The 16339-nt window shown below is 33.4% G+C and overlaps 2 protein-coding genes across 2 annotated transcripts in view; one reads left to right on the plus strand and one right to left on the minus strand.

Moving 5' to 3' along the window:
* Positions 1–370: 370 nt before the first annotated feature.
* On the plus strand, positions 371–7616 carry LOC140059979 (EH domain-containing protein 1-like). The gene is made up of 2 exons (XM_072105991.1): positions 371–1457; positions 3260–7616. Exons 1-2 carry the CDS (start codon positions 543–545, stop codon positions 3968–3970), a joined length of 1626 nt encoding a protein of 541 aa, XP_071962092.1. The 5' UTR covers positions 371–542; the 3' UTR covers positions 3971–7616.
* Positions 7617–7623: 7 nt separating this feature from the next.
* LOC140060873 (dynein axonemal heavy chain 6-like) overlaps positions 7624–16339 on the minus strand; it is a 37576-nt gene continuing 28860 nt past the window's right edge. Inside the window, exons 67-79 of the mRNA XM_072107232.1 lie at positions 16002–16295; positions 15600–15812; positions 15196–15406; positions 14262–14364; positions 13795–14010; positions 13128–13328; positions 12540–12733; positions 12051–12175; positions 11435–11637; positions 10824–11031; positions 10377–10549; positions 10004–10150; positions 7624–9558 (exon numbers count right to left, since the gene is read on the minus strand). Of these exons, the coding sequence (XP_071963333.1) occupies positions 9349–9558; positions 10004–10150; positions 10377–10549; positions 10824–11031; positions 11435–11637; positions 12051–12175; positions 12540–12733; positions 13128–13328; positions 13795–14010; positions 14262–14364; positions 15196–15406; positions 15600–15812; positions 16002–16295 (2498 nt within the window). The 3' untranslated portion in view covers positions 7624–9348. The remainder of the gene's footprint in view (positions 9559–10003; positions 10151–10376; positions 10550–10823; positions 11032–11434; positions 11638–12050; positions 12176–12539; positions 12734–13127; positions 13329–13794; positions 14011–14261; positions 14365–15195; positions 15407–15599; positions 15813–16001; positions 16296–16339) is intronic.

Below are 16339 nucleotides of genomic sequence, written 5' to 3' on the forward strand. Positions count from 1 at the left end.
GCGTATTCATACAGAGAGTTTAATGATTCGCGTTATCTTATCTCTGTCATCATTCTCATCTATTTCACTTGATAACTAAAGGAAAAACTAAACTTAACTCCCAAACGTAAGTATTGTTACATTTGTTTTATGGCGTTCTCTTCCTGTTTTGTAATGTTTTACCTGTTGTATTGTTACATATTTTCATATATTTGTAAACGAGCAATGAATTTTCGAAAGGATTAATAAAGATAATTTGAATTTGAATTTCTTATTTTCGAAAGGATTAATAAAAGATATTAAATTTGAATTTGAATTTCTTCTTGTAAAGTTTATAATTAACTAACTAAAGAGGGCGCCAGAGCACCTATAGACACGTTTACTTCCGGGTTCCAAAATCGGTCGGCCGATGATCGATGAATGAGTCACCAGATATTTGGATATTTTCACGGGCCGACGAAGAAATTGAAGCGGTAAATACTGCCAATTATTTAGGGCAAAAAATAGCTGTCTCGATACAGCTAACATCTTATTATAATTGGGAGTTATTCTAGACTTCAATAATGTTTAGTTGGTTAGCAGAAGATACTAAACGGCGAAAGCAGCCGGCGGTTTTTAATTCGGTAAGCGAGGGCCTAAAGAAGGTATACAATTCCACCATTCGTCCGCTAGAAGAATCATATAAATATAGCGATTTTCACTCGCCTCCTCATGATGATGCAGATTTTGAGGCAAAACCGATGGTCCTCCTTGTTGGTCAATACTCGACAGGTAAAACGACATTTATCAAGTATCTTCTTGAGCGAGATTTTCCTGGAATTAGAGTCGGACCTGAGCCTACAACAGACCGTTTCATGGCAGTCATGCACGGCGACAAAGACGGGGTCATCCCTGGCAACGCCTTAGTTGTCGACCCTAAGCGACAATTCAGGGCGTTGGACAAGTTTGGTAACGCGTTTTTAAACCGTTTTCAATGTTCACTCACAGACTCTCCAGTTCTAGAAAGTATAACAATTATAGACACACCAGGTATTTTATCTGGAGAAAAGCAAAGAACTGATCGTGGTTATGACTTCATTGGTGTATTGGAGTGGTTTGCGGAAAGAGCTGACCGTATTATTCTTCTCTTTGATGCCCATAAGTTGGATATATCTGATGAATTCAGACGTTGCATAGAAGCACTCCGAGGCCAAGATGACAAGATCCGAATTGTTTTGAATAAATCGGACATGGTTGATCACCAGCAGCTAATGAGAGTATACGGTGCCCTCATGTGGTCGTTAGGAAAAGTTATTAATACTCCAGAGGTTTCTAGGGTGTATATTGGATCGTTTTGGGATAAGCCATTTCATTACGACACAAATCGTAAATTATTTGAAGCAGAGGCTCACGATTTGTTCTACGATATCCAAAGTTTACCAAGAAATGCTGCTCTTCGGAAATTAAATGATCTCATCAAGAGGGCTCGTCTTGCTAAGGTACAAATTTAACTATCTAGTTTGTTTTTTTTACATAAAATGAAAGAAAAGGGGTTGAAGAAGTCCGGATTAATTCTGGCTAATATTAATAATAATGATGATTGATTTTAAAATGAATGTAACCTGGGATACGTTTTATGTACTACAAAAATTTCTTTTTTCCCCATATTGATAATTGTTTCAAAGGTTAAAGTAATAAATTTGCAGGTATAGCACTTACATTAATACTAATCTTGATGAACTTTGAACTGTCTTTCTAACAAATACAACTTTGAACTGTCTTTCTAACAAATACACGTAATAATTTGTTTATAGCTTTTGACAGTGTACTGTTGGTATGTGTGTAGACTTGCCCCAAGTCTGTACTGTATTCATTGTCTTTTTATTTATTTGTTTTTATTTCGATTTCTGTCTGAAAATACTGACTTGTGAAACACGTATAGAAATCGATTTGCAGACCGCAAACATCCGATAAGAATGACGTAGGTTATCATACAGTATTTGGCTATATGGGGCGGGCGGTATGTAAATATGGATTTCGAATCAACCAATGATCATTTTGTTTCAAATGAAAAAGATCGAGTACGTACAGTGCTGAATGTACGATCGAGACTGAACAACTGTTGAAATATAAAATCGTTTTGCCAAGTTGTTTTGTTTATTAATTGTTTAGTCCTGGCCTAGGCCTCCTTTGTAGGCCTACTCAACTCGTATGTTTGACCTGCCAAATAAAACGCTAGTACATACCACCACAGGGACAGGGTCTGGGCTGGGTGGGAATTAAATCAAATTATCTCCGCATAATAAATGAACCATTCAATGTTTGATTTGCGGAGAAGCTAGCCTACCATATCAAGACGAGTTTTCATGTTCTTGGGAAAAATCCCATCAATTGTTTACCAGACTACTAGCTAGGCATATAAAATCATTTCTAGCCTTCAGAAACGTTCATCAATGTACCCAAGTACACAATGTCTAATTGTAACATAGCGTATGCGCATCATCTTAGTTGTTGAGTAGACAATGGCATGCGGCTGAAGCTAGTCAACTGGATAATCGTATGCATCTTGGTGTCAAACCACATGACTTGTACTTGTTTCCCCAGACAGAGTATCCAAAATCAAGTAGTATACGTATGAAACGCCATATGTGCCAAAATATTTATCTTTTTACTAATAAGTAATATTAAGAAAAAACTCTGTCTGGAACTCAGACTAGTATGTGTGATGATATATATTTAGTTATCTTTTTTTACAACCATTATTTGGAAATAAATGTTTATTATGATGATATCCTGATAAAATGCATTTTATTTCTAGCAATGTTATTGATGCCAAGTGCTGTTTATTATTAATGATGGACATGTGTGCTATGTTATGTAGTTACTATGGTAATTCATACACTACGCTTAAAAATGTTTAGTGAGCGACTTAGTTGATAAGAATATACTGTACTTATCAATAGTGTGTGGCTCTCTAATGCCAAATTTGTTAATTGTGCTAACCTTGTTTAATTTGTAATGCTTGTTAATTTATAATGCTTGTTAATTTATAATGCTTGATGCGTATGATTTCTCTATCATCACTACATATTCCTTTTTTAAATGGATTCGTAACTTATCCTTTAAATAAGTGCTTTGCATAATTAAGTAAGTGGAATTTTTTTCCAAAACACCTTATTGACCGTTTTCATATCTTGGTGTTTAAAGTGTGTAGAATTTCCTGTTTGTCAGATTGCTTCCTAATTGCTATTAAACTAATTTTAAAAAAGGATTTAAATTATTTAAATTTTTTTACTTCCAGGTACATGCATTTGTGATTAGTGTGTTGCGACGAGAAATGCCATCAGTGTTTGGAAAAGAAGCGAAGAAAGCAGAGTTAATCAAGAACTTGCATCTAACTTACGCTGAAGTAGAACGTGTACATCACATCTCACCTGGGGATTTCCCACCCCTTGAAAGAATGAAGAAAGTGTTGCGGGACCAAGATTTTACACGCTTCAACGCACTGAAACCGAAGTTGATCGAGAAGCTTGATCACATGTTGTCGCACGAGATGACGAAATTGATGGCGATGATCCCACAAGAAGAGTATGATCTGGGAACCAAAGATTCTAGTCGCCAAGAAATCAAAGGGGGCGTATTTCTCGGTGTTGTTGATGGTCCGTTTAAGAAAGGTGGAGGCGAAGGGGCAGATTTTGGATCTAGTGAGCTGGTCGATTGGGTCGTGGAAGAGATGAAAGATAAGAACAGGCATGTCTTTGAAAGTTTGAATCCTATAGAAGGTAAAGTTTCCGGTGCGACAGCAAAGAAAGAAATGGTGAAATCTAAGCTACCCAATACGGTACTCGGTAGAGTCTGGAAACTTTCAGATGTTGATCGGGATGGACAGCTTGATGAAGATGAATTTGCATTGGCAATGTATCTGATCCAGTTGAAATTAGAAGGTACAGATCTACCAATAAATCTACCTACGCATCTCGTTCCACCAGCAAAAAGATCATTCGCAACTTGAATATGTAAACTTCATTGTCCATAATAATAATAGTAGTTGGCCCATAATACACACTAGATTTTCAATTTTTATAGTTATTTTCTACAAATTATGCAATCAAATTAACGATAGCTGTGGTGATGAAGGTTTAATCGTGGCACTATTTCCATGTTTTATTCAGAGCTGAAAACAGAGAGAACCAACACGATTCTGGTATGCTTTCAAAATATTACACTTTCAAGATAAATTTCTTACTCATTCTATCGGTATTCTAACTTGTGTCAAAACTTGTCAGAAACCCTTCTGCTATCACAATAAATATAGTTTAGTGACGTTTAGTAACAACATGGCACAAGTTAGTTTCTCAAACTCACTCTACATACTGTATGCTTCATAATCCTTATTACATTTCTGAGAAGTTAATTATAAAGTGGTTAGTAAGACTGTATAGTAGTTTAAACTGTTTACCATGTACATAGATATTAAAGTTATATAGTTAATGTATTATGATTTCTTACATTATATACAACTCAATTATTCTATATTTCCTACTACCACTACTAACACAAAATGACCAAACTAAAGCTCTATAGAAAGTCATTTGATTATGTTTTACTGTATTTGGCAAACATTAAACATATAAACACTTATTTCCTGCTTTGAATCTGGCTTGTTAAATTGAAATAATAAATTCATTGCATATTCGTTTGTAAAGAGAGTGTTCTCAAGTAATAATTACCATAGTCCATTAGAAGAGCACAACCCTTTTACGATTTATGTTCTAAAATTAAGGTGCTTGTTTTTTCCTACATTCCATACCCCTCTATTTTGTTTACTGCCCCATCCCTTTAATGATAATTGTTTTTAAACACAAACAAATTGTGCAATAAATGAATATGAAAGTATTATTGACAATTCTCACAACCAGGAACAGTTGTAAAGCTAAAGGGTAGAAGGAAAAGAAAACTTATGTCAAAGCAAAATGGGAAATTTCCCTTTTGTAAAACAAAGTAAAGTGATCTTTAGCAATCCAAGACATGAGCTTGTTTTTAATATTAGATAACTAAATGCCATCAGAGAATAGTCACTGATGACTGACATGGTACCATACTAAATACTAATAATACCTAAGCCTACTAATGTAAAATATACATGCTGTGTAAAAAGATTGAAACTGCTAGTTTCAGTTGTTATTTGAACCACTTCACTGTTAATCCATCTTTTCCTGGATTTCACTTGAATGATCTGCTTTCAAATCCTAATCTATCCTATTTCACAAATCTTTTTACCATATGTTTAAACATCCAACTACCAAATTGGAGTCAATCTAATGTTCTGAATTCCTATTTATGTTTACACTTTCCAAATACCAAATTGGAGTCAATCTAATGTTCCGAATTCCTATGTATGTTTACACTGCCCAACTACTAAATCGGAGTAAATTTAATGTTCCTGCATTGAAATTGTTACATGTAAACTAGTTATTGAAAAGTGTTTAGAATTTAACGCAAAGGTACAGCTACTGTATTTAGTATTATGAAGTCGAACATGTTAAGTAGTTTAAGCTAAATTTCACCCCAATTTACAGCTGTCTATTTATTGATATTAGGTCAATTATATGGATTAGTATTAAGGTGCTTCCAATACAAATTAACTATATATTTTGATCATCATATTTACACTATACTAATACTATATCACTAGTAATAATATTATATTTTACAAATGTATTGATATTATTTTATGCCTAAATAGTGTTAGTTCCTACTAGCCCAAATCCAATGCATATGAATTGTTTAATACATTACTGTAAATGTTATTATTTCACCAAAAGCTCTTTAAAGTTACATTGGAAAAAAATAACAATTGTATATTATCCAGTGTCTAAAAAAAACACATAATAAAGGAAGCATTACGTTGTATGTTAGGACTTTACAAAACTATAAAAGGAAGCTATAAAAAGACATGGTTAGTAGATGGTTAACATCCTGTTTAAGGTCAAACACAACTATTGCATCATGGGTAAGGTCAAGTTTTCCAAATACAACTATCATTTTAAAAGTACGAATGATGTCAACTAAAATTAAAGAATAATTGTACTGTACTTTTTGATAAATGAGTCACACATTTTAACGAAAGCTAAAATTTCTTACTAAAAATGAAACCAGAGTTGGGTGTTCAGTTATTTTGTTGTTTCACCTGTTCTTGAAGGCGAAATTTCTTAAGGTTCTCAAAATGTTGCAACAGAAGAATTATGGGGTTAATGCTTATAAACAAAGTATAATTTAAATGTTGCGTTTGTAAAATACATTTTTTTAATTGCTTTTTACAAGTTTGTGAAACATTCCGATTGAGAAATGGTATTGAAGTTGTTAGCTACAGCTAGAGTTGAGTACTACTTAAGTTTCGGAAAAGTGCTAAGATTTGACTCTTATTTATGAGTACAAACTATTAGTAATTAAAACAAGTTTAAAGCAAACATTTGTTATTACTTGAATTGTGCTAAATTAAAAACTAAAAAAGGTTGCAACTACAGGTTTTAAACTAAGAGTGTGAAATTAAGATCTTAAGTACGGAACTAAGACTCGTCAGGCTGTGCTCAAACCAACATTCCATTTACCAATGTATATATTTTGTAATCATTTCTGGATTTTAAATTTAACAAAATAAATAACAATTTTAAAAACATTTTATTTCTAAAATATTGCGTATTGTCTATTATTATTATTATTTAAATCGAAATAAAAAAAATGTTATTTGTTTTAAAAAATTAATTGAAATGTTTTTTTTAAATGAGATATCACCCACGCATGCACTGCTATCTGCTATGATTGTACAAATGAGATTTTGATGGTAATGAACATCTGGTGAAAGAAACCAAAGATAAAACACACTTTATAATTTAGACAATAATATTTAGATCGTCCAAAACAAAATGTTGATCAAAATGAAACTGAAAATACTATGCTTTTTTTTAGGATGAATGTTTACACTTTATTTAAATAACAAATGTTATTAGAGTTTTAAGTTTGGTTTTTGTTAGAAAGAATTGTTTTACCTATATAATCAAAAGTTTGTTTAAAAGTTTTAAAGATCATAATGCCTGATAGTTATTTATTTTGATTATTTTCAAGGCGACAAAAACAAGATATTTACTGTAGTACAGATCGTTACTTCCAAAATTTTAGATTTTAATTGAAAGTGAACACATTAAATCAGATGATTAGTTAAATAAATAAACTATTTATCTTGGTCTGGTTTTGCAGTTATCATTGTAATTGTGTTATATTATTGAATCAACTGTGAATAGTTTAGGGATGAAAATAATTAACCGTTTTATAATAGATGTTTTAAATATCGACAATTTTGTGAGCTTAATGAAAGAGTCAATACTCTCTAATTATTTGTCATTGATAACTTCTGTCATTGATAACTCCTGTTATCTGAGGAGCTTATACTTGTTAACCTCACAAATATTGTCTATAATATATATAATGTTTCACTATAGATTATTATCTGTGGCACTAAGACATAAGTGTCACTCATTACTATAGATGTTGTGAATCGCTTGCATGTATAATTAGTAGTATTTAAATCTAACTTAGAGTGCTTATTTGTTACTCCTTGTTAATTACCAAGTATCAATAAAAGGCAAATCAAGCTGAAATCGGTTACTTTGTTTTGTTTTTATTTATTTTGGCAAATTGCCAAGGATAACCTGTTCACAAGACAAACATATACACAAGGTGCTCTACATAATAAATATTTTTTTATCTAGAATCTTTAGTTCTATCAATCCATTTACAGATACTACTGTAGGACGGAGAATGACAATGTTGTGAGGTGGTTTTCCGAATGATTGTGAAATCAAAACGGTACTGGCTATGATCAAGGCAATCTAACAACAAGATTCTGAGCTTCGGATATCAAAGTGTTTATCTGTGGCTGCGACACGATCAGTTCTACGCCCCTTAACAGACACTGCACGCTGCAGCGAATGTGTACAAATCACAGTACTGTTGGTATTTGTTGTAGCCAGACATAAGATCAAAGGACTGTTACAAGTTCTTATCTTGGCAAGGTGTGCTCAGTGTTCTCTTGTTAGATTGCCTTATTATGATCAACTAGCCTGTGTCTTGTGAGTATTAAAAGTATGGGTATGTGCTTAGCCTGTGTTCACAGTACCATAATATTATCAAAGTATGATCAACTAGCCTGTGTCTTGTGAGTATTAAAAGTATGGGTATGTGCTTAGCCTGTGTTCACAGTACCATAATATTATCAAAGTATGATCAACTAGCCTGTGTCTTGTGAGTATTAAAAGTATGGGTATGTGCTTAGCCTGTGTTCACAGTACCATAATATTATCAAAGTGACCTCATAAATCAAGACAGATTCAGTCTTCTAAGCAATTTTTTATTGCATCCACTTCAACAAAAACATAAACAAAACTTATATAGTCAAGTCCATATAAGGTAAAAATAAAAATAAATTATTACAATGTATAGCTAATTGGTGTTTACTGCAACATCATTCTGCAAAGGAATTTGGTAGAACATGTATTATTTTAAGTTTCATTCTGTGGTTTCATTTTCGAGTTGAGTATCTATTTAGTTTCAAACTAAGTTTCTGCTTTTGAATAATGACAAACTACCTATTATTAATATATAAACACAATAATATACACCCATCAATGTATCCAAATAAATATATCAGCAACCTTCAATATATTATATATTTATAATCTGTATAGGAATGTACTAGTTCTATTTCATGCTAAAGTGGACTATCTGGATGGACAGACAAACAAGAAGACCAAAATGTACTATATACTATCTAGACAAAAAAAACCATTTTACATCTCTACTATATATAGATTATTAAATACAAAATGTTATATAATTTGATTAAAAAATGATATCTATGGAATATGGAATTTATAATATATATATATTATTAATTTATAAATAAAATATATATCTTGTAAATACAAAAAACAGTCTGGACGGAAGTATGGATTTACTATTCAAATATCATTTGGTTATTAGCGAAGATTGATATTAAAAGCACCTAAAGTGGAACAATCAGTTGAAAGGAATGCCTGTCTGATAGTGAAGTAGCAAGACGCAGGACCAACGCTTAACACTTCTCATCTAAATGTCATCATCACTAATGATTTTAAAAAGAATGGAAAGGGAATAAAGAGGGCATACAAAAATCCATGCCACTCTTGACATCCATGTCAAAGTTGAAAGGTTAAATATGTCAATCAAGTTGACATAAACAACTCTTGTGATCCATAAGTCAAAGTTGAAAGGTTAGATATGTCAATCATCAAGTTGACATAATAAGGCCACACCTCTTGTGATCCATAAGTAAAAGTTGAAAGGTTAGATATGTCAATCATCAAGTTGACATAATAAGGCCACACCTCTTGTGATCCATAAGTCAGGGTTCTGATAGGTCGGAAGGTCTACAGCTGTGACAAAGTTTGTTGAGAGTCCAGTAGATGACAGTGTACCAGCCCGTGCTGATGTCCTGTACACTGGACATTGGTACAAGTACAATCCTTCTAATTTATCGCTCTGCTGTGATATGATAGAACTTATCTACAATGGCAAGAAATTCAATTCAAACTTTATTAATCAAAAGTGTAAATAGATTTTTTTTAAATAACTGTTTTCTGACATGATTCAATTTAAATGCTGTTGTCTTTTTGCAAACTTTCTTTTACAATTCAGTTTTCTTACTGCCATGAACTTATGGTTACTTAAATTATGATACTGAAGTTTTTAAAAAAAAGATACCTTGACAAACAAAACTGTTAATAATGAAAATTAATGTCTATACCCTCACCTTTTTTGTGAGGGTCTCGGCTGGATGGACAACCTTTGTAAAATATTGTTGAAATTTAATAAATTTATAAACTAAATATGTTTCAGTGTACCACTGGGTGGTTCAGAGTTTATACGTGTGCATTTATGCATAAGATTACAAATATTCAGTTGCAATGTACTTCCACCTTGTACTATATACTTTAAGACAGTGACTTACCTCTGTTGGTAGAAAGTGTATATACGGCATTGGACTGAAGCGTCTACCAGCTAACGAATCCTGTAGAACTCCTTTAGCTCTGTTGAAATGCGCGCCATCAAGATAAAGACCAAACACTAATACACCTTCTTCTGGTACGGATATATCCTAAAATTAAAGTGTTAATGATTTAATTCATCAAATTGCAATAAATAACAACATGTACATGTTTCAAGACAATGATGAAATGGAGTCTAAGGAAACTAGGTTTGTATGATAGAGACCCCAGATTACTATAAAAAAAATTATTCAAAATAATAGTTAAAGTTTAACAGTATCAATCATAAACAAGAAACTTTCAATCCAAAATAAGTATAGTGTTTTGTGTTCATACCTTAAAAGCAAGTTCTCTAATATTAGTACCAGAGGTCAACAAACTGTCCTCCTCCTGCTCATCATCATAATCTTGAGACTTGTTCTCAGACATCACTTGGAAGGTGAAGGTTAGTGAATCCACAGGCAACTGATGTTGTCTTGCATGTCTCTGAAGAATTGCTGTGGTAAATCCTGCAACAGCAAACGTCAATGACTTAAGCTCTGTCTACACTATCAAACTTTATGTGATGTGCCCATATATGGACATGATGATGTCATATCACTACCATATTTAAGCATATCACTACCATATTTGGATACATCACACTTTTTTTGGTCAAACTAGTTTGATAGTGTAGACAGAACTTTAGGTAAAGGAAAAATGTTTGTAATATAAGATAAGGAAAGCGAAAATAAACTCTTAAGTTGTGAAAAAAATAAAAGTATTTATTCAAAAAGGTCTCACCTTGAGGAAAAAAGAAAGCCGAAAGCCAGAATGCAGAGGGGGATGTTCTTTTCGTATTGACATCCAACATTTCTGTTGCTTCAGCAGTTTTCTTACTGCCTTTTCTTTCATCAACAGCTAGTTCTTGCCAACTTGAGAAAAAGTCAACTCTTTGTTGGAGGTCCAGTAGCCATCCTCCCAATGGTTTACAAGATGCATACGCTGCAACCTGGCAAAAGTAAACATTTAAACAAAATGTTGTTAATTAATAACTCTTCATTGAATCAAATAGTGAGGTGATAATATTTAATATTTAAATAAATATTCAAATAATATTTAAATACAATCAAATGGTACTCTGAGAAGGTAATGCTGTGCAATATGAACCTCTATGAACATTTTTTAGGCTTCTTTATGAATTTTATTGTTGTGCTATTTGTTTTTTGTCACTAGTGTATTTTAACATATTTTAGATTTTTATAATGATATTATGCTTCTTGATTCTTTAAAAATATAATATAAATTGTTTCTATCACAACCAAATTAATTTCCCAGTTTGGGATAATAAAGTTTATTGAATTGAATTCTATAATTGAGAAGTATTTGAGATAAATCTAAGGTAGTTATTTTACCTTCCACAATGTAGGAACTTTTTGAGCTAATAACGCGTAATACATCTCCTCTAGCTGTTCTGACATGACAACCTCTCCTTTCAGAGCTTGTTGAAGGAACACAGATGACTTGTGTATCACCTTCAGAAGATGATCAAAGCGACCCAATTCCTGATGGAGAACCGTGCCAAGAACTGACGAGGTCTCCTTCACTTTTGGTTGAACTAACAAAAAAAAGTTTTAAATCAATATCTCTTTTTAATTTATTTCTCTTTATTCATCTCAACACACAAAAAACAAAACAAAAAAAAGAGTAAAACAAAAGATGAAAGGTACCTCCCCCCAAGGGGCTTTTGAAAGGAGGTCCACTAAAAACTAGTTACATTAAGATCCACAAGAGGTATGCATATGTAATTGTTACAATGACTACTCAAAAAAGTTATAAGCATTAAAATACAGTCAACTCTCTCAATGTCTGGTTTTCTGGAAAGTCTGGTATTTGGAATGTCTTTTTAATAGTAAAAATGAATTTGGGACTGTTTGGACTTCAAAAGAAAAGTCTGCTATTGGGAGAGTTTCCGGTTTTCAGAGTATTGGGAGAGATGACTGTATTAATAATACTGGTTCTTTAACTAACCTTTGGAGTGAGATGTAGCCTGTTGTACACTTGCACCCTCATCAATACATGTGACAATGTATGGTAATTTATTCTGAATGTCAACTAAGAGCTGTTTCACCATGCTATCACTGCTCCTATCAACACTGAGAATTAAGAAAGAAAGTAACTATCATTAATAATATTATAGCAAATATTGTAGCATCAGTAACTTAAGTTCTGTCTACACTATCAGAATAGTTTGACAAAAAGGTGTGATGTGCCCAAATATGGTCGTGACATGACATCATGTCCATATAATGGGCACATCACATTTTCTTGTCACATAAAGTTTGATAGTGTAGACTTTCACTACACTGTCACAATTAGTGAATAGATACAGTAAGTGAACACCTGAATGTGACACATGTACATGACATAACCATCAGGGCAGGAGCATTGAAAGTGTAACATTTAGTTTACATAGTGCATTAAAGACATTACATCTTGAAATTAAGAGTCACATCTTACCCAGCAATTGTACTGTGCCACCTCGGTTGAACACTAGAAATGATACTAATCAGTTTGCTGCCCTCCCTCTCTTGGAAGGCATTTTGTGCATTAGTATGCATACCAAAAATATCAGGAGAGTCAATATCAGGGAGGTTTGCTATATATGTTTGTGTATCTTGCAGACTATACTGTATTGGTACTGGGTGATACATCTGAATTAAAAGAAAATAAATCCTTATAATTGTTACACTCATGCTACATGTTATCTACATAGTGAGGCATAAATTGGTATAATCTTTACACTCATGCTACATGTTATCTACATAGTGAGGCATAAATTGGTATAATCGTTACACTCATGCTACATGTTATCTACATAGTGAGGCATAAATTGGTATTTTTGTGGCTTTAGCTCTGTCTACACTATCAAAATTTATGCAACACAAAAATATGATTTCATTTGTTTTTTTATAAAACGTTGTTTAATTAGGGTGCATGAGGCCTTCAACACTCATATCATACCATATTTGGGCACATCACACTTTTTTTGACAAAAAAATTTAATAGTGTAGACAGAGCCTTAGATGAAAGTTGAATTTTATTTACTTTGCTATCAGAGGAGTAGAAGTAGTCTGGCTCAAGAGCTTCCTGGCAGAAGTACTTTTTGAGAATGCTTCCTAAACACCTTCTATCCCAGTTGTCTGTGACCCTTCCTCCATAACCAACCTCTCCGATCTGATACTCCAACGCTGGCCAAGGAATGTCTCCCTCTCTTGATAACAACATTTGCAGAACTTGGATAGAAACCTGAAAACAATGATGGTTAACATGTTCAATTCAAATAACTTCATTATCCTGTATAAAAGATTTCCTTTGATGACTAGCTCAGAAAGTGGATTCGTTTCATATTATTGTAATTTCTCTCGGAGTGGAGTTGTGTCTTGGTGGTTATGATGGTTTGCTACCAATCCAATGGTCCTGGGTTCAAGTCCTGTCATGTCTAATGATAAATTACAACTCCACTCCCAAAGACTTATAATAAGACTTTGTTTATGTAGAGCATCTTGTGTATGTTTGCCTTGTGAACAGGATTACCACCTTTAAAGAATAGTGAATGAATTCGCTTATGGTTATCCTTGGCAATTGGCCTAAATATATAAACAAAACGAACAATTTAATATTTATATTTTTATTATTATTATTTTGTAAGCAATTCAGTGATGTAATGAAAGTATTTTGCTGTTGCATGTAAAAATGGAAATTGATCACTTACATGCAAGTCAGATAAAGTAAACTCATAAGGAATATTCCAACCAAGAGTGCCATACTTCTTCCTTTCATGAACAACAGCATTAAAGAAGCATAAACCAAAGAGGAGATTCTTCCAGTTTTTGTTTGAGCTACCAGTCTCCCAAAGAGTCTCATTCAAACTGGTGGTGAGGGATCGTTGAAGGTTGCCTTTCAAACCATGTGGAGACTCCACTGTCATCTAAAAGATTAATTATGTAGAAGTTTAAATTAGTGACTTTAGTGTAGTCACAGACACAGACTATACAACCAGAGAGCTTGAGATCATTATGCGTCAGATGACACCTGAGAGCGTGAGTATTGGTTAGGTAGGCTTATTGGATGTATAAGTATAAGTTTATTGGATGTATAAGTATAAGTTTATTGGATGTTATGTAAAAATAAAAATACTCCTTGCATTTAAGTTTAATTAAATAACTTAATTAAATTCACCTTTGTACCAAGTTGTAGGATTGGAAGAGGAAAAGATGAGTCTGGCTTGGAACTGAGCCAAAGACGGAATTGTGGATCAAGATCGGCATGTGGTTTGTTAAATCTGAAAGAGAAATACAACTAAAATTAAATATGAATATAAGTAAATACATGATGTATTTATGTGAAAGGTGGCGCAGAGTGATAAAGAGAAGACGCTTGACATGGTATGGACACTTTTATTGTCTAGATTCTGAAAACCAAGCGCAATGAGCTCTATCCGAATAAATGAGAAAAGTCAAGAGACCAAGAGGATGACCCAAAACCACATCGATAAAAATTATAGAAAATGATACGAAAAAAAAAAGTCTATGTACACGCTGCCCAATCACTGTGATTGGAAAAATGCGCCATGTCGCAAGCTGTACAGCCTTTATGATGATGATGAAAGATGAAGAAGTGAAAAATGCGCTATGTCGCAAGCTGTACAGCCTTTATGATGATGATGAAAGATGAAGAAGTGAAAAGTGCGCTATGTCGCAAGCTGTACAGCCTTTATGATGATGATGAAAGATGAAGAAGTGAAAAATGCGCTATGTCGCAAGCTGTACAGCCTTTATGATGATGATGAAAGATGAAGAAGTGAAAAGTGCGCTATGTCGCAAGCTGTACAGCCTTTATGATGATGATGATGAAAGATGAAGAAGTGAAAAATGCGCTATGTCGCAAGCTGTACAGCCTTTATGATGATGATGATGAAAGATGAAGAAGTGAAAAATGCGCTATGTCGCAAGCTGTACAGCCTTTATGATGATGATGATGAAAGATGAAGAAGTGAAAAATGCGCTATGTCGCAAGCTGTACAAGCTGATGAATGAAAGATGAAGAAGTGAAAAGAAAAAGCTTAAGAAAAAGACTGAGTCATAGACGTTATAAAATAAAGGAAGTCCCTTACCCTTCAACAATTGCCTGAAGTCTTGGCATGAAGGAGGCAGCAAGATGGCAGTTCTGCAGAAACACCCAACGACCTTTCAGAATCTGTGCTTTGGCAATTAGTTCCTCTGCTTTGGGTCCTTGGCCTCGACCAAGTGAGATCATATCCAAGTGTAATGTGCTTCCACGTAGTTCCTTTGCAAAGCGCATTAGTTCTACAGTTGGATCAACACCTACAAGCAAAAAGAGAAGTAATTGAGGAGCATTCGTTTTATTTTTTGTCTTATGTGGCAATAATTTTTAATAATTGATTGCAGTTTCTCCATCTACAGTATTGTATACAAATATAAGTAAACAAAAAACATCACGTAATAAAAATAAAAGAAATAAACACCTGATGATAGAATGAATAAAAGAAATAAACACCTGATGATAGAATGAATATAAGTGGCTGCTTGGCGCTGGATTCTTCAAAGACCTCTTTCAGATCAAGACCACCTCTTGCTAAGTATTCTGCACCCATTAGTTCTTTGATGTAACTTTTCGCACTTGTTATCTGACATTCAGGTCGAAGAACTTTTATAAGAATTAAGCGCTCAAATAATTTCAGATTCTCCCAGTGAAAGAAGGTTGACTCTTCTAGATATACAGAAATAAAATAAAATTTCAGTCAGTCAATCTTTTTGATGTACAGTATGTGAAAGCATACCCGGTAGCTTCAAGAATATTTTTGATAGCACACCACAAATCTTACATAGAAATAATTTTTGACAGAATCTTCATGAAAAACTGCCCTGGCAAATAAATGTTTTTTGTAGGTAATATTACCTGAAGTAGCAGCAGGTTGATCTATTAGATAGAATGGATCCAGTGAAAGTACAAACATCTCCCATTGCTTCACGTTATTTATAATACTATGACACAAGCCTCTGAAACCTTTCAGTACCATTGATAGGTACTGGCACTGCTTCCATCCACTCTCAGAGATCCACCGAGGAGGTTTGGATGTTACATGACCTGTTACGCTAACCGTACTGCGTACAGATGATGCGGATGATACACGAGAAGACGGTGCTCTATTAACACCAGATTCGGCTTCTAGTCTTTGCATAGCTGTCATACCTTGAAACAAAAAATTTAATGTAAAATGTAAAACAGTAAATAAA

The sequence above is a fragment of the Antedon mediterranea genome, chromosome 10 (assembly GCF_964355755.1).
Source record: "Antedon mediterranea chromosome 10, ecAntMedi1.1, whole genome shotgun sequence".
NCBI classification, from domain to species: Eukaryota; Metazoa; Echinodermata; class Crinoidea; order Comatulida; family Antedonidae; genus Antedon; species Antedon mediterranea.